The 24,104-nt window shown below is 47.8% G+C and overlaps 1 protein-coding gene across 1 annotated transcript in view; it reads right to left on the minus strand.

Moving 5' to 3' along the window:
* The window catches only part of LOC147094889 (syntaxin-4-like), a 49,765-nt gene that overhangs the window by 19,413 nt on the left and 6,248 nt on the right, over positions 1–24,104 (minus strand). The window contains exons 2-3 of the mRNA XM_085974515.1: positions 13,029–13,112; positions 11,066–11,165 (exon numbers count right to left, since the gene is read on the minus strand). Of these exons, the coding sequence (XP_085830641.1) occupies positions 11,066–11,165; positions 13,029–13,112 (184 nt within the window). The remainder of the gene's footprint in view (positions 1–11,065; positions 11,166–13,028; positions 13,113–24,104) is intronic.

Raw genomic sequence — 24,104 nt, forward strand, 5'->3', positions numbered from 1 at the left:
GATGTTGGGCTTCATAAATAGAGATATAGAGTACAAAAGTGTGGAAATTAAGATGAACCTATTTAAAACACTGGTTCAGCCCCAACTGGAGTATTGTGTCCAATTCTGGGCACCGCACTTTAGGAAGGATGTGAAGGCCTTAGAGAGGGGGCAGAAAAAATTTACCAGAATGGTTCCAGGGATGAGGGACTTCAGTGATGTGGAGAGACTGGAGGAGCTGGGGTTGTTCTCCTTAGAGCAGAGAAGGTTAAGGGGAGATTGACCAGAATGGTACCGGGGATGAGGGACTTCAGTGATGTGGAGAGACTGGAGAAGCTGGGGTTGTTCTCCTCCGAGCAGAGAAGGTTAAGGGGAGATTGACCAGAATGGTACCGGGGATGAGGGACTTCAGTGATGTGGAGAGACTGGAGAAGCTGGGATTGTTCTCCTTAGAGCAGAGAAGGTTAAGGGGAGATTGACCAGAATGGTACCAGGGATGAGGGACTTCAGTTATGTGGAGAGACTGGAGAAGCTGGGGTTGTTCTCCTCCGAGCAGAGAAGGTTAAGGGGAGATTGACCAGAATGGTACCGGGGATGAGGGACTTCAGTGATGTGGAGAGACTGGAGAAGCTGGGATTGTTCTCCTTAGAGCAGAGAAGGTTAAGGGGAGATTGACCAGAATGGTACCAGGGATGAGGGACTTCAGTTATGTGGAGAGACTGGAGAAGCTGGGGTTGTTCTCCTTAGAGCAGAGAAGGTTGAGAGGAGATTGACCAGAATGGTACCGGGGATGAGGGACTTCAGTGATGTGGAGAGACTGGAGAAGCTGGGGTTGTTCTCCTTAGAGCGGAGAAGGTTAAGGGGAGATTTAATAGAGGTGCTCAAAATAACGAAGGAGAAACTGTTCCCATTGGTGGAAGGGTCGAGAACCAGACGAGACAGATTTAAGGTGATTGGCAGAAGAACCAAAGGCGACATGAGGAAAATCTTTTTTACGCAGCGAGTGGTTAGGATCTGGAATGCTCTGCCTGAGAGGGTGGTGGAGGCAGATTCAATCACCGCTTTCAAAAGGGAGTTGGACAAGTACCTGAAGGAAAAAAGTTTGCAGGGTTATGGGGCAAGGGCGGGGGAGTGGGACTAGCTGAGAGTCGGCACGGGCTCGACGGGCCGAATGGCCTTCTTCCATGCTGTAAACATTCTATGATAACACACAACTACCAAATACGTTGGGTCTCAAACACCTTCGAACTTAAACCAATCTTTACACAACTCCAATACATTACAGTGAATGGGAAGGGATTGGACCAACTATAACATCTAATATTTATATAGCGCCTTTAACACAGTAAATCGTCCCAAGGCGCTGCATGGGAGCGTTATCAAATTAAACTTGACACCCTGCCACATAATGGAGGTATTAGGATAGGCATCCCAAAGTTTGGTCAAAGAGGTAGGTTTTAAGGAGCGTCTTAAAGGAGGAGAGCTAGGCGGAGAGGTTTTGGGAATTCCAGAGCTTCGGGCCCAGGACTGAAGGCACGGCCGCCAATGGTGGAGCGATGGAAATCGGGACCAGAATTGGAGGAGCGTAGAGATCTCGGAGGGTTGTGGGGCTGGAGGAGGTTACAGAGATAGGGAGGGGTGTGGGGCTTGAGGAGGTTAAAGAGATAGGGAGGGTTGTAGGGGCTGGAGGAGGTTACAGAGATAGGGAGGGTTGTAGGGGCTTGAGGAGGTTAAAGAGATAGGGAGGGTTGTAGGGGCTGGAGGAGGTTACAGAGATTGGGAGGGTTGTAGGGGCTGTAGGAGGTTACAGAGATAGGGAGGGTTGTAGGGGCTGGAAGAGGGTACAGAGATAGGGAGGGTTGTAGGGCTGGAGGAGGTTAAAGAGATAGGAAGGGTTGTAGGGGCTGGAGGAGGTTACAGAGATAGGGAGGGTTGTAGGGGCTGGAAGAGGGTACAGAGATAGGGAGGGTTGTAGGGCTGGAGAAGGTTAAAGAGATAGGGAGGGTTGTAGGGGCTGGAGGAGGGTACAGAGATAGGGAGGGTTGTAGGAGGAGGTTAGAGATAGGGAGGGTTGTAGGGGCTGGAGGAGGTTACAGAGATAGGGAGGGTTGTAGGGCTGGAGGAGGTTACAGAGATAGGGAGGGTTGTAGGGCTGGAGGTTACAGAGAAAGGGAGGGTTGAAGGGGCTGGAGAAGGTTACAGAGATAGGGAGGGTTGTAGGGCTGTAGGAGGTTACAGAGATAGGGAGGGTTGTAGGGCTGTAGAAGGTTACAGAGATAGGGAGGGTTGTAGGGGCTGTAGAAGGTTACAGAGATAGGGAGGGTTGTAGGGGCTGGAGGAGGTTACAGAGATAGGGAGGGTTGTAGGGCTGGAGGAGGTTACAGAGATAGGGAGGGTTGTAGGGCTGGAGGAGGTTACAGAGAAAGGGAGGGTTGTAGGGCTGTAGGAGGTTACAGAGATAGGGAGGGTTGTAGGGCTGTAGAAGTTTACAGAGATAGGGAGGGTTGTAGGGGCTGGAGGAGGTTACAGAGATAGGGAGGGGCGAGGGCCAGGGAGGGATTTGAAAACAAGGATGAGAATTTTGAAATCGAGGCAATGCTTAACCGGGAGCCAATGTAGGTCAGCGAGCACAGGGGTGATGGGTGAACGGGACTTGGTGCGGGTTAGGACACAGGCAGCCAAGTTTTGGATGGCCTCAAGTTTATGTCGGGTGGAATGTGGGAGGCCAGCCAGGAGTGCGTTGGAATAGTCGAGTCTGGAGGTAACCAAGGCATGGATGAGGGTTTCAGCAGCGGATGAGCTGAGGCAGGAAAAGGAACATGTGGCAAAAAAAACTGGCATGGGAAGGATGGTTTCCATTTCACAGGACACTGGCACCAAAACTGGGACAGGAGGGAGCTGTTCTGCTGGGAGGGGCTGCACCAGAGCTGGACTGGGATCAAGGACATCGCAGAAAGAAAGAACTTACATTTCTACGGCGCCTTTCACAACCTCAGGACGTCCCAAAGCGCTTCACAGCCAATTAAGTACTTTTTGAAGTCTGGTCACTGTTGTAATGTAAGCAACGCAGCAGCTAATTTGCGCACAGCAAGCTCCCACAAACAACAATGTGATAATGACCAGATAATCTGGGGGGGTTTTCCGTGAGGTTAGTTGAGAGATAAATATTGGGCCCACGACACCGGGGAGAACTCATCTGCTCTTCATCCAATAGTGATGTGGGATTTTATGTCTACTGGAGAGGGCAGACAGGGCCCTCGGTTTAACATCTCAACTGAAAGACGGCACATCTGACAGCACAGCGCTCCCTCAGTACTGCCCCTCCGACACTGCAGCGCTCCCGCAGTACTGCCCCTCCGAGAGTGCAGCGCTCCCTCGGTACTGCCCCTCCTACAGTGCGGCGCTCCCTCAGTACTGTCCCGCCGACAGTGCAGCGCTCCCTCAGTACCACTCCTCCGACAGTGCAGCACTCCCTCAGTACTGCCCCTCCGACAGTGCAGCTCTCCCTCAGTACTGGCAACTAGGGTGTGTCGGCCTGGATTATGGAACTTGAGTCTCTCGAGTGGGAAAAGATAAACGGGCTGTAGAAAGGACTTTAAACCAATAAAGGGAGGATGTGAGACCGCTGTGGAAATATTAAACTAAAGATAAAACAAATAAAGGCCAGTGTGCAAACAGAGATAAAGTTATTGTAAATACTCTGGGAACAGAGGTGGTTATACGAAGAGACAATATAAGACTGTTAAAACATGGAGGAAAAAAATCATATTAAATTGTGGGGTGGTGGGACTTCAATTATACGGAGAAACTGGAGAAGCTGGGATTGTTCTCCTTAGAGCGGAGCAGGTTAAGAGATGATTTGATAGAGGTGTTCAAAATTATGAAGGGTTCCGATAGAGTAAATAAGGAGAAACTGTTTCCAGTGGCGGGAGGGTCGGTAACCAGAGGACACAGATTTAAGGTGATTGGCAAAAGAACCAGAGGGGGAGAGGAGGAGAATGTATTTTACGCAGCGAGTTGTTGTGATCTGGAATGCGCTGCCTGAAAGGGCGGTGGGAGCAGATTCAATAGTAACTTTCAAAAGGGAATTGGATAAATACTTAAAAAGGAAAAATTTGCAGGGCTATTGGGCGGGTGAGACTAATTGGAGAGCTCTTTCAAAGAGCCGGCACAGGCACGATGGGCCGAATGTCAGCGATGGGGAAGTTACTGGAATCTATCATCAGGGACAGTGTTACTGAACACCTGGGACAAGTATCTGCTGATCAGTGGGAGTCAGCATGAATTTGAGAAGGTATAAATCAACTATACAGTTCTGGTCTCCATGTACCTTGTTTAGACCACACTTGGAGCTCTGTGCACAATTCTGGTCTCCATATACCTTGGCTAGACCACAGAGAAACATAGAAGATAGGAGCAGGCCATTCGGCCCCTCGAGCCTGCTCCACCATTTAATGAGATCATGGCTGATCACCCAAATTCAGTAGCCTGTCCCTGCTTTCTCCCCATGTCCCATGATCCCTTTAGCCTCAACTGCCTTCTGTGGTAGAGAATTCCACAGGTTCACCACTCTCTGGGTGAAGAAATTCCTCCTCACCTCAGCCTTAAATGGCCTACCCCTTATCCTTAGACGGTGACCCCTGGTTCTGGACTCCCTCGCCATCGGGAACATCCTTCCTGCATCTAGTCTGTCTAGTCCTGTTAGAATTTTATAAGTTTCAATGAGATCCCCTCTCATTCTTCTAAACTCTAGCGAATATAAGCCTAATCGACCCAATCTCTCCTCATACGTCATTCCTGCCATCCCAGATATCAGTCTGGTGAATCTTCGCTGCACTCCCTCCATGGCAAGAACACCCTTCCTCAGATAAGGCGACCAAAACTGCACACAATACTCAAGGTGTGGTCTCACCAAGGCCCTGTACAACTGCAGCAAGACATCCTTGACCCTGTACTCGAATCCTCTCGCTATAAAGGTCAACATACCATTTGCCTTCTTAACCGCCTGCTGCACCTGCATGCTTACCTTCAGCGGCTGGTGCACAAGGACACCCCGGTCTCGTTGCACTTCCCCTTCTCCCAATCTATTGACGTTCAGATAATAATCTGCCTTCCTGTTTTTGCCACCAAAGTGGATCACCTCGCATTTATCCACATTATACTGCATCTGCCCAATCACCCAACCTGTCCAAAACATACTGGAGTTTCTCTGCATCCTCCTCACAGCACACACGCCCACCCAGCTTTGTGTCGTCTGCAAACTTGGAGATATTACATCTAGTTCCCTCGTCGAGATCATTAATATATGAATCCAAGGTTAAATTCCTCCTCTATGCAGATGACCTGGTTCTGCTGTCACCAACTAAGGAGGGTCTACAGCAGAACCTGGATCTGCTCGAGTCGTACTGCCAGAATTGGGCCCTGACAATAAATCCCCAAAAAAACAAAGTCCTTGTGTTCCAGCAAAGATCCAGACATCAGGGACCCAAAATAAATTTCACACTAGGAACAACCAAAATTGAACAAACCACTAACTACACATACTTGGGCTTAAAAATCAGTTCTACGGGAAACTTCAAACTGGCTGTGAATGAACTGAAAGAGAAAGCAAGAAGGGCTTTCTATGCCATTAAAAAATCAATCCAAATAGAAATCCCAATTAGCATTTGGCTAAAAATTTTCAAATCAGTAATTGAACCAATTGCACTCTATGGCAGTGAGGTGTGGGGACCGCTAACACAACAAGAATTTGCAAAATGGGACAAACACCCAATTGAGATCCTACATGCAGAATTCTGTAAAAGTATCCTCCGGACTCAAAGGAAAACCGTAAACAATGCATGCAGGGCAGAACTAGGCCAATATCCATTAATAATCGCTATCCAAAAAAGAGCCACCAAATTTTGGAAACACCTAGAAATGAGCAACCCCCAATGCTATCATTACGAAGCCCTGAAATGCCAAGAGAGGACCATAAAGAAGAATACCCTCAGTCAACTAGTCCTGGGACTCAGTGAAGTAACTACTAACACTACTAACAATAACCAGCCCCAGGACAGTGACAGCGTAACACAAAGAATTCGACCCAACACAATCGTCGCTAAGCAAAAGGAAAAATATCTGTCATATTGGGCAGAAACAACAAAAACCCAAAGCAAACTCAATTGCTACTTGGCCCTAAACAGACAATACAACATGGCTGATTACCTGACCATGGTAAAGGATAGCAAACTGAGAAAAACTTTGACAATGTACAGACTTAGTGAACATAACCTGGCGATCGAAAAAGGTAGACACAGACAGACCCGGCTACCAAGAGAGGACAGGATATGCTCTCACTGCAGTCAGGGAGTGGTGGAGACAGAGATGCACTTCCTCACAGCTTGTCGAAAATATCAAGGCATAAGGGAGAATTTCTGCCCAAAATTCACAAAAATATGCCCGGAATTCAGAAATTTGAATGACGACCAAAAACTCCCATACCTACTAGGGGAAGAGAGAAATTGTGTAACACTAGCGGCACACTATGTTACAGCTTGCCATAAACAGAGGGACAACCACTAAATATAAGAAAAGAGTATATAAAAATTATATAAAAGTATATTTATACACTCAGGGATATATCTGTTTATACACTGTATGGATAGATCTGTATTTTTGTGAACAAACATGAATGTTTTCCGATGCTTTGGCAACATAAGATGTAACTTGTCATGCCAATAAAGCGATTAGAATTGAATTGAATAGCTGGGGTCCTAGCACCGATCCCTGAGGTACCCCACTAGTCACTGCCTGCCACTCAGAAAAAGACCCATTTATTTCAACTCTTTGCTTCCTGTCTACAAACCAGTTCTCTATCCAAGTCAGTACCGTACCCCCAATCCCATGTGCTTTAACTTTACACGCTAATCTCTTATGCGGGACCTTATCGAAAGTCCAAATACACCACATCCACTGGTTCTCCCTTATCTATTCTACCAGTTACATCCTCAAAAAATTCCAGTAGATTAGTCAAGCACGATTTACCTTTTGTAAATCCATGTTGACTTTGTCCGATCCTGTCACTGTTTTCCAAGTGCTCTGCTATTACATCTTTTATAATGGACTCTAGCATTTTCCCCACTACCGATGTCAAGCTTACTGGTCTATAATTCCCCATTTTCTCTCTACCACCTTTTTAAATAGTGGGGTTACATTAGCTACCCTCCAATCCTTGGGAGCTGTGCCAGAGTCTATCGAATTTTGGAAGATGACCAGCAATGCATCTACTATTTCTAGGGCCACTTCCATAAGTACCCTAGGATGTAGATTATCAGGTCCTGGGGATTTATCGGCCTTCAATCCCATCAATTTCCCTAACACCATTTCCCTACAAATACTGATTTCATTCAGTTCCTCCCTCTCATTAGACCTTATGTTCCCCGACATCTCTGGGAGGTTATTTGTGTCCTCCTTTGTGAAGACAGAACCAAAGTATGTATTTAATTGGTCAGCCATTTCTTTGTTCCCCATTATAAATTCCCCCGATTCTGACTGCAAGGGACCTATGCTTCACTTATCTTTTTCTCTTCACATATCTATAAAAGCTTTTACAGTCAGTTTTATGTTCCCTGAATGAAAGCTTACTCTCATACTCTATTTTCCCCCTCTTAATTAATCCTTTTGCCCTCCTTTGCTGAATCCTAAACTGCTCCCAATCCTCAGGTTTGCTGCTTCTTCTGGCCAATTTATATATCCTCTCCTTGGATCTTATGCTATCCCTAATTTCCCTTGTTAGCCACGGTTGCGCCACCTTTCTTGTTTTATTTTTATGCCAGACAGGGATGAACAAATTCTGTAGTTCATCCATGCGATCTTTAAATGTTTGCCATTGCCTATCCACCATCAACCCTTTGAGTAACATTCCCCAATCCATCCTAGCTAACTCGCGCCTCATACCATCATAATTTCCTTTATTTAAATTCAGGACCCTAGTCTCTGAGTCAACTACTTCACTCTCAATATGATAGAATTCTTCATTAAGATGATGATCGCTCGTCCCCAAGGGGCCTCGCACAACAAGATTGCTAATCAATCCTTTCTCATTACATAATACCCAGTCTAAGATGGCCTGATCTCTAGTTGGTTCCTTGACATATTGGTCCAGGAAACCATCCTGTATACACTCTAGGAATTCCTCCTCCACAGTATTGCTACTAATTTGGTTGCCCAATCTATATGTAGATTAAAGTCACCCATGATAACTGCTGTGCCCTTATTGTACACATCTCTAATTTCCCGTTTAATGCCATCCCCAACCTCAGCATTACTGTTTGGGGGTCTGTATACAACTCCCCCTAATGTTTTCTGCCCCTTGGTATTTCTCTACCCATACAGATTCCACATCATCAGAGCTAATATCCTTCCTTACTAGTGTGTTAAACTCCTCTTTAACCAGCAATGCTACCCCACCTCCTTTTCCTTTTTGCCTGTCCTTCCTGAATATTGAATACCCCTGCATGTTAAATTCCCAGCCTTGGTCACCCTGCAGCCATGTATCCGTAATCCCAATGATATCATGTCCGTTTACATCTATTTGCACAGCTAATTCATCCACCGTATTATGAATGCTGCTCGCATTAAGACACAAAGCCTTCAGGCTTGTTTTTTTTAACCACTCAGTCCTTTTAGAATTATTATTTACTATGGCCCCATTTGATTTACACCCTTGATTTCTCTGCCTTCCACTTTTGCTTTTTTCCTTCCTGTCTTTTGCTTCTATCCTTGCTTCCCTTTCCTCTGTTTCCCTGCACAGGTTCCCAACCCCCTGCCATTTTAGTTTAAACCCTCCCCAACAGCACTAGCAAACACTCCCCCTAGGACATCGGTCCCGGTCCTGCCCAGGGGCAAACCATCCAGTTTGTACTGGTCCCACCTCCCCCAGAACCGGTTCCAATGTCCCAGGAACTTGAATCCCTCCCCCTTGCACCATTCCTCTAGCCACATATTCATCTGAAATATCCTTCTATTTCTACTCTGACTAGCACGTGGCACTGGTAGCAATCCTGAGATTACTACCTTTGAGGTCCTATTTTTTTTTTTTTTAATTTACCTCCTAACTTCCTATATTCAGCTTTTAGGACTTCATTCCGTTTTTTACCTATATCGTTTGTACCTATATGCACCACGACAACTGGCTGTTCACCCTCGCCTTCCAGAATGCCCTGCAGCCGCTCCGAGACATCCCTGACCCTTGCACCAGGGAGGCAACATACCATCCTGGAGTCTCGTTTGCGGCCGTAGAAACACCTATCTATTCCCCTTACAATAGGATCCCCTATCACTATAGCTCTCCCGCTCTTTTTCCTCCCGTCCTGTGCAGCAGGACCACCCATGGTGCCAGGAAGTTGGCTGCTGCAGCCTTCTCCCGATAAGCCATCCCCCTCAACAATATCCAAAGCGGTATATCTGTTTGAAAGGGGGATGGCCACAGAGGACCCCTGCACTACCTGCCTGCGCCCACTACTCTGCCTGGTGGTCACCCATTCCCTTCCTGCCTGTGCAGCCTTTACCTGCGGTGTGACCAACTCCCTAAACGTGCTATCCACAATGTCCTCAGCATCGCGAATGCTCCAGTATGCATCCACTCGCAGCTCCAGCGCCGCAATGCGGTCTGTCAGTAGCTGCAGCTGGATACACTTGCCGCACACACGGTCGTCAGGGACACAGGAAGTATCCCTGATTTCCCACATAGTGCAGGAGGAGCATGCCACAGGGCCGAGCTGTGCTGCAATGACTTACCCTTTAATTAATTAAAATTAAATCAAATCAATACCACTAATTACACTACAATTAAATGATATACTCCAGAGCCTTTGTTTACCAGCACTCCCCATTACACAAAAGAGACCTTAGAAACTATAAACGACAAAAATTAAGTTTGGAAAAAAGCGAGAAAGAGAGAAATACTCATCAACCAATCACTTACCTGCTTTCTGGTGATGTTACACTTCGATTACTTTTTACTTCTTTACACTCACCAGTCCGGCTCACCTGTGAAATCTCCCGAGGTTTGGCGCTCTCCAGCCGCTCTCGCTCACCTTTGAAATCTCCCGAGGTTTGGCGCTCTCCAGCCGCTCTCGCTCACCTTTGAAATCTCCCGAGGTTTGGCGCTCTCCAGCCGCTCTCGCTCACCTTTGAAATCTCCCGAGGTTTGGCGCTCTCCAGCCGCTCTTGCTCACCTTTGAAATCTCCCGAGGTTTGGCTGTGCACAGTTCTCCATATACCTTGCTTAAACCACACCTGGAGCACTGTGCACAGTTCTGGTCTCCATATACCTTGCTTAAACCACACCTGGAGCACTGTGCACAGTTCTGGTCTCCGTATACCTGGGTTAGGCCACACTTGGAGCACTGTGCACAGTTCTGGTCTCCATATTATAAAAAGGATATGGAGGTACTGGTGAAGATGCAAAAGAGATTTACAAGAACTGAGAGGTTATACCCATCAGGAAAGATTGAACAAGCTGGGGCTCTTTTTCTCTAGAAAAGAGAAGGCTGAGGGGCGACCTGATAGAGGTTTTTAAGCTTATGAAAGGTTTCGATAGGGTAGACGTAGAGAAGATGTTTCCACTTGTGGGGGAGACCAGAACTAGGGGCCATCAATATAAGATAGTCACTGATAAATCCAATAGGGAATTCAGGAGAAACTTCTTTACCCAGAGAGTGGTGAGAATGTGGAACTCACTACCACAGGGAGTGGTTGAGCTGAATAGCATCGATGCATTTAAGGGGAAGCTAGATAAACACACGAGGGAGAAAGAAATCGAAGGATATGTTGATGGGGTGAGATGAAGAGGGGTGGGAGGAGGCTCGTGTGGAGCAGAAACACGTTGGGCTGATTGGCCTGTTTCTGTGCTAAAAATCCAACAAAATCTAGTTGAATTTTTTCACGAGGTCACTAACATGGTGGAGAGGCTGCGGATGTTGTCCATATATGGACTCTCAGAAGGGCATTTGATAGGGTCACACACACACACACAAGATTATTAGTAAAAACAATGAGATTGCACAGGATTGGCCTTTGCAGATGATTCCCGTTGACTTACGCTCATCTGGGATTGGGGAACTCAGTATCCGAAGTTGGGTGCTTTCCATCTCCTTGACCAGCTCCTCCAACTTAGCAATTCCCTGACGGATCTCTTTGACCTGCAAGGGGGGGGGGGGGGGAAGGGGGGAGGAGGAGGAGGAAGAGGGAAAGCAGATAACAGGACGTGTTAGAGGCAGAGATATGTTGGCTCGATCGCACGAGACAGTGACGGGGAGAGGGGCGCTGGTGGCCATTTTGGAGTCCTGGTGCATCGTGGTTACATCGCAACAGGAGGCCATTCAGCCCTTCCACCCTGTGCCGCCATTCAGTCAGATCCTTTTACCCGCCTTGGCTCCGCTGCCCTCGATACCCTTACTCAACAAAAATCTATCTTGCAATTTAGTATAGCGCATTCGCTGTTCCAACGATACGGCCTCCTCTACATTGGGGAGACCAAACGCAGATTGGGCGACCGCTTTGCGGAACACCTCCGCTCAGTCCGCAAGCGTGACCCCGAGCTTCCGGTCGCCTGTCACTTTAATTCTCCGCTCCACTCCCACTCTGACCTCTCCATCCTCGTCCTCGGCCTCTTACACTGCTCCAATGAAAGTCAACGTAAGCTAGAGGAACAGCACCTCATCTTTCAACAAGGCACTTTACAGCCTGCCGGACTGAACATCGAGTTCAACAATTTCAGACTATAACCTCGGCCCATGTCATTTTTTTTCTCCCTCTCACATGGCAGCTGTCGATCATACTGCCATTGCCATTTACACTTCATCGAGAGTCATCTTTTGTTTCTTAACTTGTCCCATTACCACCGCCTTTTGCCTCGCACCATCATCCCTTTTTGTCTCTTAATCTCTCCTGTCTTCCATCCTATCACAGACCTTCCCTCTTGTTCTTTCCTCCCCTCCCCCCTCTCCCTGCCCCGACACTCGCTTAAAAACCTGTTCCATCTCCAACTTTTTCCAGTTCTGACGAAGAGTCATCGAAATGAAACGTTAACTCTGTTTCTCTCTCCACAGACCTGCTGAGTGTTTCCAGCATTTTATTTCAGATTTCCAGCATCCGCAGCATTTTGCTTTTGTAAAAAGCTATCCCTGTTCGTCGCGAAAGCTCCAGCACCCACGCCACCTTAAAATTAGAGCCAGGCCGTTCAGGAGTGATGTCAAGAAGCAGTTCTTCACATAAAGGGTAGTGAAAATCTGGAAAACTCTCCCCCAATTTTTTACCTTGTGCACCAGTCACTGAAGGTAAGCATACAGGTGCAGCCGGCGGTTAAGGCGGCAAATGGTATGTTGGCCTTCGTAGCGAGAGGATTCGAGTACAGGAACAAGGATGTCTTGCTGCAGTTGTACAGGGCCTTGGCGAGACCACATCTTGAGTATTATGTGCAGTTTTGGTCGCCTTATCTGAGGAAGGATGTTCTTGCCATGGAGGGAGTGCAGCGAAGATTCACCAGACTGATACCTGGGATGGCAGGAATGACGTATGAGGAGAGATTGGGCTTACACTCGCTGGAGTTTAGAAGAATGAGAGGGGATCTCATTGAAACTTATAAAATTCTAACAGGACTAGACAGACTAGATGCAGGAAGGATGTTCCCGATGGCGGGGCAGTCCAGAACCAGGGGTCACAGTCTAAGGATAAGGGGTAAGCCATTTTACGACAGAGATGAGGAGGAATGTCTTCACCCAGTGAGTGGTGAACCTGTGGAATTCTCTACCACAGAAGGGAGTTGAGGCCAATTCATTAAATATATTCCAGAAGGAGTGGGATATATTTCTTAAGGCTAAAGGGAGAAGGCAGGAACGGGGTACTGAATTTGGATGATCAGCCATGATCGCATTGAATGGTGGAACAGGCTCGAGGGGCCGAATGGCCTACTCCTATGTACCCCTTAATTCTCTATTGCCCAAGGGACGGACACACACACACACACCCACCCACACACCCCCCGCCCCCTCAGCGGGTCTCACCTGCTGGAAGAATACATCAGTGGGATCCTCCTTGTCAAGCTTAATGACCAGCCGAACCTCGTCGTCGTCCGAGCTCTCCTCATCCTGAAAGGGGAAGTGGCAGACAGAGAACTCAATGCGGACAGTCGAACCCAAATCAAAAAAAATCAGAGAATCACAGTATGATACAGCATAGAAGCAGGCCATTAGAAACATAGAAGATAGGAGCAGGAGTAGGCCATTCAGCCCCTCGAGCCTGCTCCGCCATTCAATGTGATCATGGCTGATCATCCAAATTCAGTACCCTGTCCCTGCCTTCTCCCCATATCCCTTGATCCCTTTAGCCTTAAGAAATATATTCTTGAATATATTTAATGTATTGGCCTCTACTGCCTTCTGTGGTCGAGAATTCCACAGGTTCACCACTCTCTGGGTGAAGAAATTCCTCCTCATTTCTGTCCTAAATGGCCTACCCCTTATCTTTAGACTGTGTCCCCTGGTTCTGGACTCCCCCGCCATCGGGAACATCCTTCCTGCATCTAGTCTGTCTAGTCCTGTTAGAATTTTATAAGTTTCAATGAGATCCTCTCTGATTCTTCTAAACTCCAGTGAATATAAGCCTAATCGACCCAATCTCTCCTCATACGTCATTTCTGCCATCCCAGGTATCGGTCTGGTGAATCTTCGCTGCACTCCCTCCATGGCAAGAACATCCACGGCCCATCGAGCCTGTGCCGGCTCTTTGAAGGATCTGTTCTATTAGTCCCAATCCCCGCCTGCTCTTTCCCCACAGCCCTGCACAATTTTTCCCCTTCAAGTATCTATCCCATTCCCCCTTTTTGAAAGTTACTATTGAATCTGCTTCCACCGCCCTTTCAGGCAGCGCATTCCAGATCACAACAACTCGCTGCGGAAAAAAACAATTCTCCTCATCTCCCCCGCTATGGTACTTTGGCCAATCACCTTAAATCTGCGTCCTCAGGTTACCGACCCTCCCGCCACTGGAAACAGTTTCTCCTTATTTACTCTATCATGAAAACCCTTCATTATTTTGAGCGCCTCGATTAAATCTCCCCTTAACCTTCTCTGCTCTAAGGAGAACAACCCCAGCTTCTCCAGTCTCTCCACATCACTGAAGTCCCTCATCCCTGGTACCATTCTGGTCAATCTCCCCTTAACCTTCTCTGCTCTAAGGAGAACAACCCCAGCTTCTCCAGTCTCTCCACGTAACTGAAGTCCCTCATCCCTGGAACCATTCTGGTCAATCTCCTCTGCACCCTCTCCAAGGCCTTGACATCCTTCCTAAAGTGTGGTGCCCAGAATTTCACACCATGCTCCAGCTGGGGCCTAAGCCAGTGTTTTAGAAAGGGTTTACCAATAATTGCCTTGCTTTTGTGACTCTATGCCTCTCTTTATAAAGCCAAGGATCCTGCCTGCCCTTTTAAATGACCATAAGCCAATACACTTAGCTTTGCCATGAGCTTTTCATACCACGTGACCATCTTAATTGATCACCTCAAAGCACTACCTCCAGACACAAGACTCGACTGAAACACAAAACCACTCAGGGTGGAGTTCATATCCTCCCACACCTCAGGTAGAGAAAAGTGAGAACAATTTTTCCAATAGTGCCAAGGGTTATTTTACGTCCACCTGAGACCGCAAATGGAACCCTCAGTTTAATGTCTCATCTGAAAACGGCACTTCCGACAGTGCGGCGCTCCCTCAGCACTGCACCTCCGACAGTGCAGCACTCCCTCAGTACTGCCCCTCCGACAGTGCGACGCTCCCTCAGTACTAGCAACCAGGAGTGTCGGCCTGGGTTACAGGGCTCGAGACTCCGGAGTGGGCCTTGAACCCCAAAGCATTTCGCTCCACAGCACGAGAGAGGGAGATGACTCGGGCCAAGGCCAACACAGCGGACAAAACAAGGGACACTCCACTCGCAGCCATCTGGCTCCCAGCAATACCAAGCGGAGAGGGAATTAAGCCAACCTTTACCCCACCCTGCAGGGGAGTTCAGCGAAGATTCACCAGGCTGATACCTGGGATGGCAGGAATGACGTATGAGGAGAGATTGGGTCGATTTGGCTTATACTCGCTGGAGTTTAGAAGAATGAGAGGGGATCTCATTGAAACTTATAAAATTCTAACAGGACTAGACACAGGAAGGATGTTGCCGATGGCGGGGGAGTCCAGAACCAGGGGTCACAGTCTAAGGATAAGGGGTAAGCCATTTAGGACAGAGATGAGGAGGAATTTCTTCACCCAGAGAGTGGAATTCTCTACCACAGAAGGCAGTTGAGGCCAATTCATTAAATATATTCAAGAAGGAGTTGGATATATTTCTTAAGGCTAAAGGGATCAAGGGATATGGGGAGAAAGCAGGGACAGGGTACTGAGTGTGGATGATCAGCCATGATCTCATTGAATGGCGGAGCAGGCTCGAGGGGCCGAATGGCCTACTCCTGCTCCTATCTTCTATGTTTCTATGTTTCTACCCTTACTCCCTCAACTAATGTGACAATAAAAATTGCTGCTCCCAAACTATAGGGCGGTGAACAATCGCAAGGTGAATCTCTTTCCTCAGATTTACACACGCACGCACAGGCCCAAATGAACACACACACACAATCGGAGGCGTTTTCAGCAGGGGCAGCACTAAAAAGCAACAACAGCAAAACAGCTATAGTCTTCTTGGGCAGTCCCTCGGAACCGAGGATGACTTGCTTCCACATTAAAAATGAGTTCTCAGGTGACTGATGAGTCCAATGCGGGACCTACAGTCTCTGTCACAGGTGGGGCAGACGGTGGTCGAAGGGGCGGGTAGGTGGGGTGCTTGGGTTGACATGCACTCCTTCCGCTGTTTGCACTTGGCTTCCGCTTTTTCCCGGCAAAGAGACTCGAGGTGTTCGGCATGTTCCTGGATGCTTCTCCTCCACTTTGTGCGGTCTTGGGCCAGGGATTCCCAGGTGTCGGTGGGGATGTTACACTTCTTCAAGGAGGCTTTGAGGGTGTCCTTGAAGAGTTTCCTCTGCCCACCTCTTGCCGTGTCAGAGTTCCGAGTAGAGCACTTGTTTTGGGAGTCTCGTATCGGGCATGCGGACAATGTGACCCATCCATCGGAGCTGATCGAGCGTGGTCAAAGCTTAGATGCTGGGGATGTTGGCCTGAGCGAGAACACTGACGTTGGTGCGCCTGTCCTGCCAATGGATTTGCAGGATCTTGCAGAGGCAGCGTTGGTGGTACCTCTCCAGTGCTTTGAGGTGCCTGCTGTACATGGTCCATGTCTGAGGCACACAGCAGGGCGGGTATCACTGCTGCTCTGTAGACCAGACGTCACAGCCAGGGAAGGAGCTGATTGGCGAGTAGCTGGTAAGTCTTTCTAGTTAATAGTCTACAAAGTAAAGGCAAGGCAGGGCAGCTAAGCCCCGTGGAGTGCGCACCCTGTGCCATGTGGGAAATCCTGGCCGCCTCTCGTGGCCTGGATGACCACGTGTCGCCAGCTACAGCAGCTCGAGCTGCGGGTTTTGGAGCTTGAGCGGCGGCTGGAGTCTCTGCGGTGCGTCCGCGAGGCTGAGAACTTCGTGGATGGCACCTCCCTGGAGGTGGTCACCCCGCAGCTTAAGAGTGTGCAGGCAGAGAGGGAACGGGTGACCGTCAGACAGAAGAGGATCACCAGGCAGGCGGTGCAGGAGTCCCCCGAGTGCATCTCGCTCTCCAACCAGTATGCCGTGCTGAATACTGGTGAGGGTGATGGTTCCTCTGGGGAAAGCAGCCAGAGCCAATGCCATGTCACCACGGGTGGCTCAGCTGCACAGGAGTGGAGGAAGAAGAGTGGAAGAGCAATAGTGGTAGGGGATTTGATAGTTAGGGGAATAGACAGGCGTTTCTGCGGCCGTAGACATGACTCCAGGGTGGTATGTTGCCTCCCTGGTGCCAGGGTCAAGGATGTCACTGAGCGGCTGCAGGACACTCTGAGGGGGGAGGGTGAACAGCCAGAGGTCATTGTCCATATTGTTACCAACAACATAGGTAGAAAGAGGGATGAGGTCCTGCAGGCAGACTATAGGGAGCTAGGAAAGAGATCAAAAAGCAGGTCCTCAAACGTGGTAATCTCCGGATTACTCCCGGTGCCACGTGCTAGTGAGTTCACAAATGGGAGGATACAGCAGATGAATGCGTGGCTGAAGAGATGGTGCAGGAGGGAGGGCTTTACATTCCTGAGGCACTGGGACCGTTTCTGGGGGAGGTGGGACCTGTACAAGCCGGACAGGTTGCACCTCAACAGGACCGGGACCAATATCCTTGCGGCGGAGTTTGCTAGTGCTGTTGGGGAGGGTTTAAACTAGCCTGGCAGGGGGATGAGAACCCGAGAGTGGATTCAGAAGGGAGAGAAGCAAAGCTGGAAATGGAAGGCAGAAAATTAGTAAGCGAGTTTGGAAGGCAGAGGAAATAAAGACTAGAAAATAGACAGCGAGGGAGTTTGGCAGTGTTAAATGGTATATACTTCAACACAAGGAGTCTAGGGAATAAAGTAGATGAGCTGAGGGCACTGATAGACACGTGGGAGTACGATATTATAGCTATTACTGAGACATGGCTGAAAGAAGGGCAGGAACAGCAGCTCAACTTTCCTGGTTACAGGGTTTTCAGACGAGATAGAGAGGGAGATAAAAAAAGAGGGAGTCACAATATTGATTAAAGAAACAATTACAGTTGTGAGGAGGGATGATATGTTAGAAGGTTCATCAAATGAGGCCATATGGGTTGAACTGAAAAACAAGAAAGGGGCAATCACACTGCTGGGAGTGTACTATAGACCCCCAAATAGTCAGAGGGGGATAGAAGAGCAAATATGCAGGTGTGGCAGAACCACTGAATAACTCTGGCTAACTGTACATAATTCTCTTTAGCGATGTTCTAACACCAGCCAAAACCTGCACCATTGTGTTAGGCATTACTGTGTTTTGTATATAGAGTTTGCATGTACGGGGCGTGGCCCCTTTAAGAGCGCGGGCAAACGCGATGACGTCACGTCGCAAACCACGGGGCTGCCCAGGCAGTCCTCGTGGCATCGCCGTTGAGTAAAGACCTGTTTAACTGTTCTCTTGTGTCGACCTCCGTTATTCGTAGGAATTCGTTAATTCCTACATAGGCACATTTCTGAGACATGCAAAAATAGGGCAGCAATAGTAGGGGATTTCAACTACCCTAATAGTAACTGGTATAAAATTAGTGTGAAAGGCATAGAGGGAGCAGAATACTTAAAATGCATTCAGGAGGACTTTTTTAGCCAGTACGTAGCAAGCCCAACAAGGGAGGGGGGGCAGTTCTGGACCTAGTTTTAAGGAATAAAGCTGGGCAGGTGGAAAAGGTATCAGTGGGATACCAAGGTGGTGGTGAGCCGCCTTCTTGAACCGCTGCAGTCCGTGTGGTGAAGGTGCTCCCACAGTGCTGTTAGGGAGGGAGTTCCAGGATTTTGACCCAGCGACGATGAAGGATCGGCCGATATATTTCTAAGTCAGGGTGGTGTGTGACTTGGAGGAGGAACTTGGAGGTGGTGGTGTTCCCATGCACCTGCTGCCCTTGTCCTTCTAGGTGGAAGAGGTCGCGGGTTTGGGAGGTGCTGCCGAAGAAGCCTTGGCGAGTTGCTGCAGTGCATCTTGTAGATGGTACACACTGCAGCCACGGTGCGCCGGTGGTGGAGGGAGTGAATGTGGTGATGGATGGGGTGCCAATCAAGCGGGCTACTTTGTCCTGGATGGAGTCGAGCTTCTTGAGTGTTGTTGGAGCTGCACTTATCCAGGCAAGTGGAGTGTATTCCATCACACTCCTGACTTGTGTCTTGATGATGGGGAGTCAGGAGGTGAGACACTCGCTGCAGAATACCCAGCCTCTGACCTGCTCTTGTTGCCACAGTATTCATGTGGCTGGTCCAGCTAAGTTTCTGGTCAATGGTGACCCCCCAGGACATTGATGGTGGGGGATTCGGCAATGGTAATGCCATTGAATGTCAAGGGGCGGTGGTTAGACTCTCGCTTGTTGGAGATAGTCATTGCCTGGCCCTTGTGTGGTGCGAATGTTACCTGCCACTTATCAGCCCAAGCCTGAATGTCGTCCAGGTCTTGTTGCATGTGGGCATGGACTGCTTCATTATCTGTGGAGTTGTGAATGGCGCTGAACACTGTGCAGTCATCAGGAACATCCCCATTTCTGACCTTATGTTGGAGGGAAGGTCATTGATGAAGCAGCTGAAGATGGTTGGGCCTAGGACGCTGCCTTGAGAAACTTCTGCAGCGATGATTGACCTTCAACCATCTTCCTTTGTGCTAGGTATGACTCCAGCCAGTGGAGCGTTTTCCCCCCCCGATTCCCATTGCCTTCAGTTTTACTGGGGCCTCTTGATGCCACACTCGGTCAAATACTGCCTTGATGTCAAGGGCAGTCACGCTCACCTCACCTCTGGAATTCAGCTCCTTTGTCCATGTTTGGACCAAGGCTGCAACGAGGTCGGGAGCAGAGTGGTCTTGGTGGAACCCAAACTGGGCATCCGTGAGCAGGTGCAGCTTGATAGCACTTTCGATGACACCTTCCATCACTTTGCTGATGATTGAGAGTAGACTGATGGGGCGGTAATTGGCCGGGTTGGATTTGTCCTGCTTTTTGTGAACAGGACATACTTGGGCAGTTTTCTAGAATGTCGGATAGATGCCAGTGTTGTAGCTGTACTGGAACAGCTTGGCTAGAGGTGCGGCTAGTTCTGGAGCACAAGTCTTCAGCACGATAGCCGGGATGTTGTCGGGGCCCACAGCCTTTGCTGTATCCAGTGCGCTCAGCCGTTTCTAGATATCACGTGAATCAAATTGGCTGAAGACTGGCTTCTGTGATGGTGGGGACCTCAGGTGTAGGTCGATATGGATCATCCACTCGGCAATTCTGGCTGAAGATGGTTACAAACGCTTCAGCCTTGTCTTTTGCACTCACGTGCTGGGCTCCACCATCATTGAGGATGGGGATATTCATGGAGACTCCTCCTCCCATTAGTTGTTTAATGGTCCACCACCATTCACCACTGGATGTGGCAGGACTGCAGAGCTTTGATCTGATCCATTGATTGTGGAATCGCTTAGCCCTGTCTATAGCATGCTGCTTCCACTTTTTAGCAGGCATGTAATCCTGTGTTGCAGCTTCCCCAGATTGGCACCTCATTTTTAGGTATGCCTGGTGCTGCTCCTGGCATGCTCTTCTGCACTCCTCATTGAACCAGGGTTGGTCCCCTGCCTTGATAGTAACGGTAGAGTGAAGGATATGCCGGGCCATGAGGTTACAGATTGTGGTGGAATACAATTCTGCTGCTGCTGATGGCCCACAGCGCCTCATGGATGCCAAATTTTGAGCTCCTAGATCTGTTCTGAATCTATCCCATTTAGCACGATGGTAGTGATCATAATTCAGTTAGAATTAGCGTAGTTATGGAAAAGGACAAGGACAGACCAGGAATAAAAGTACCTGGACTCTGCGTATCAGGAGGTGGTCACACCTACGAAGTTAATTAATTCAGATGTAGCCCATGGTCAGGGACAGGACGGTGTGACGACGAGTGAGGCAGGTACGGGGATCCAGGGGGTAGAGCTGGAGGAGCCGCAGCCCTTGCTCTTGTCCAACAGGTTCGAGGTTCTTACTCCCTGTGGGGACAGGAGCAGGGACTGCAGGGAGGATGAGCAACCTGGCCACAGCACCGTGGAACGGGGGGCCATTCAAGAGGGGGGAGTAAATAGAAATGTTGTAGTGGTAGGGGATAGTATTATTAGGGGGATAGATAGAGTTCTCTGCAGCCGAGAGCGAGAGTCCCGAAGGCTGTGTTGCCTGCCCGGTGCCAGGGTTAAGGACATCTCCTCTGGGCTGGAAAGAAACTTGCAGTGGGAGGGGGTGGATCCAGTTGTCGTGGTCCATGTTGGTACAAACGACGTAGATAGGACTAGGAAGCCGGTTCTGTTAAAGGAGTATGAGCAGCTAGGGGTCAAATTAAAAAACAGAACCTCAAGGGTAATAATCTCTGGATTATTACCTGAGCCACAAGCGAATTTGGCTAGGACAAATAAAATTAGAGAGAGAGTTAAATGCGTGGCTCAAAGACTGGTGTGGGAGAAATGGGTTTTGCTTCCTGGGACACTGGCACCAGTACTGGGGCAGGAGGGAGCTGTTCCGTTGGGACGGGCTTCACTTGGCCAGTGCTGGGACTAGAATCCTGGCGGATCATATAACTAGGGCTGTAGAGAGGGCTTTAAACTAACTAGTGGGGGGGAGGTTCCTAGACAGCAAATAATAAAAATGACAACAGAGAAGGTCATAGACTTAGGTAGCAGTGGGGAAATTAAAAACCAGAGCATGTCAGGAAGGGGCATAAGGTATGGAGTAAAAGGTAAAGTAATAAAAAGGGCAAAAGCAGGAACTAAGTGTCACAAAACATATTTGAAAGTTCTCTATCTGAATGCACGTAGCATTCATAACAAAATAGACGAGTTAATGGCACAAATAACTACATATGGGTATGATCTTGTGGCCATTACAGAAACATGGCTGCAGGGTGACAATGCCTGGGAATTAAACATACCAGGTTATTTAACGATCAGGAAGGACAGGCAGGAAGGAAGGGGAGGTGGGGTGGCTATGTTAATAAAGGAAGGAATCACTGTAATACAGAGAAATGATATTAGGTCAAAAGATCAGGATAATTAAACAGTTTGGGTGGAGGTAAGGAATAATAAGGGGAAAAAAACACTAGTGGGCGTAGTCTATAGGCCTCCGAACAGTTGCAACTCTGTTGGACGGAGTATCAATCAGGAAATAGTTGAGGCTTGTAATAAGGGAACATCTATAATTATGGGGGATTTTAACTATCATATTAATTGGACAAATCAAATTGGGCAGGGCTGCCTTGAGGATGAGTTCATAGAGTGTATTAGGGATGGGTTTCTTGAGCAGTATGTAACTGAACCGACCAGGGGGCAAGCAACCTTAGATCTGGTCCTGTGTAACGAGACAGGATTAATTAAAAATGTCCTAGTAAAGGATCCCCTTGGAATGAGTGACCATAACATGGTTGAATTCCATATTCAATTAGAGGGTGAGAAGGTTGGATCTCAAACAAGCGTGCTAAGCTTGAATAAAGGAGACTATGAAGGTATGAGAGCGGAATTGAGTAGAGTGGATTGGGAAAATAGATTAAAGGGGAAGACGAAACATGATCAGTGGTGTACATTTAAGGAGTTATTTTACAACTTCCAAAAAATATATATTCCACTGAGAAGAAAAGGGTGTAAAAGAAAAGACAGCCATCCGTGGCTAAGTAAAGAAATTAAGGATAGTATTCGACTAAAAACAAGGGCATATAAGGTAGCCAAATCTAGTGGGAGGATAGAGGATTGGGAAAACTTTAAAAGACAGCAAAAAATAACAAAAAGATTGATTAAGAAAGGGAAGATAGATTATGAAAGTAAATTAGCAAAAAATATAAAAACAGATAGTAAGAGTTTTTATAGTTATATAAAAAGAAAAAGGGTGGCTAAAGTAAATGTTGGTCCCTTAGAGGATGAGACCGGGAAATTAATGGTGGGAAATATGGAGATGGTAAAAACACTGAATGAATATTTTGTATCAGTCTTTACAGTAGAGGACACCAAGAATATCCCAACATTGGACAAACAGGGGGCTATAGGAGGGGAGGAGCTAAACACGATCAAAATCACTAAGGAAGTGGTACTCGGTAAAATAATGGGACTCAAGGCAGATAAATCACCTGGACCTGATGGCTTACATCCTAGGGTCTTGAGGGAAGTGGCGGTAGGGATTGTGGATGCATTAGTAATAATTTTCCAAAACTCCCTGGACTCAGCAAAGGTCCCGGCAGACTGGAAAACTGCTAATGTAACACCCTTATTTAAAAAGGGCAGTAGACAGAAGGCTGGAAACTATAGACCGGTTAGCCTAACATCTGTGGTAGGTAAAATTTTGGAGTCCATTATTAAGGAGACAGTAACAGGACATTTGGATAATCATAATTTAATAGGACAAAGTCAGCATGGTTTTATGAAGGGGAAGTCATGTTTGACAAATTTGCTAGAGTTCTTTGAGGAAGTAACATATAGGGTGGATAAAGGGGAACCAGTGGACGTAGTGTATTTAGACTTCCAAAAGGCATTTGACAAGGTGCCACACAAAAGATTATTGCTTAAGATAAAAAAATCACGGGATTGGGGGTAATATTCTGGCATGGATAGAGGATTGGCTATCTAACAGAAGGCAGAGAGTTGGGATAAATGGTTCATTCTCAGACTGGCAATCAGTAACTAGTGGTGTTCCGCAAGGGTCAGTGCTGGGTCCCCAACTCTTTACAATCTATATTAACGATTTGGAGGAGGGGACCGAGTGTAACATATCAAAGTTTGCAGATGATACTAAGATGGGAGGGAAAGTAGTGGGTGAGGAGGACATAAAAAACCTGCAAGGGGACATAGACAGGCTAAGTAAGTGGGCAGAGATTTGGCAGATGGAATACAATACTGGAAAGTGTGAGGTTATGCACTTTGGCAGGAAAAATCGTAGAGCAAGTTATTATCTTAATGGCAAGAAACTGGAAAGTACTGAAGTACAAAGGGATCTGGGGGTCCTGGTGCACGAAACTCAAAAGGTTAGTATGCAGGTGCAGCAAGTGATTAAGAAGGCCAATGGAATGTTGGCTTTCATTGCTAGGGGGATAGAATATAAAAATAGGGAGGTATTGCTTCAGTTGTACAAGGTATTGGTGAGACCGCACCTGGAATACTGCGTACAGTTTTGGTGTCCATACTTAAGAAAGGACATACTTGCTCTCAAGTCAGTACAAAGAAGGTTCACTCGGTTAATCCCGGGGATGAGGGGATGGACATATGAGGCGAGGTTCAGTAGATTGGGACTCTACTCATTGGAGTTCAGAAGAATGAGAGGCGTTCTTATTGAAACATATAAGATTGTGAAGGGGTTGGATCGGGTGGATGCGGGGAGGATGTTCCCGATGATGGGTGAAACTAGAACTAGGGGGGCATAGTCTTAGAA

Source organism: Somniosus microcephalus, unplaced genomic scaffold, assembly GCF_052327205.1.
Source record: "Somniosus microcephalus isolate GS21.2 unplaced genomic scaffold, FLI_Smic_1.0 unresolved_chr1, whole genome shotgun sequence".
NCBI classification, from domain to species: domain Eukaryota; kingdom Metazoa; phylum Chordata; class Chondrichthyes; order Squaliformes; family Somniosidae; genus Somniosus; species Somniosus microcephalus.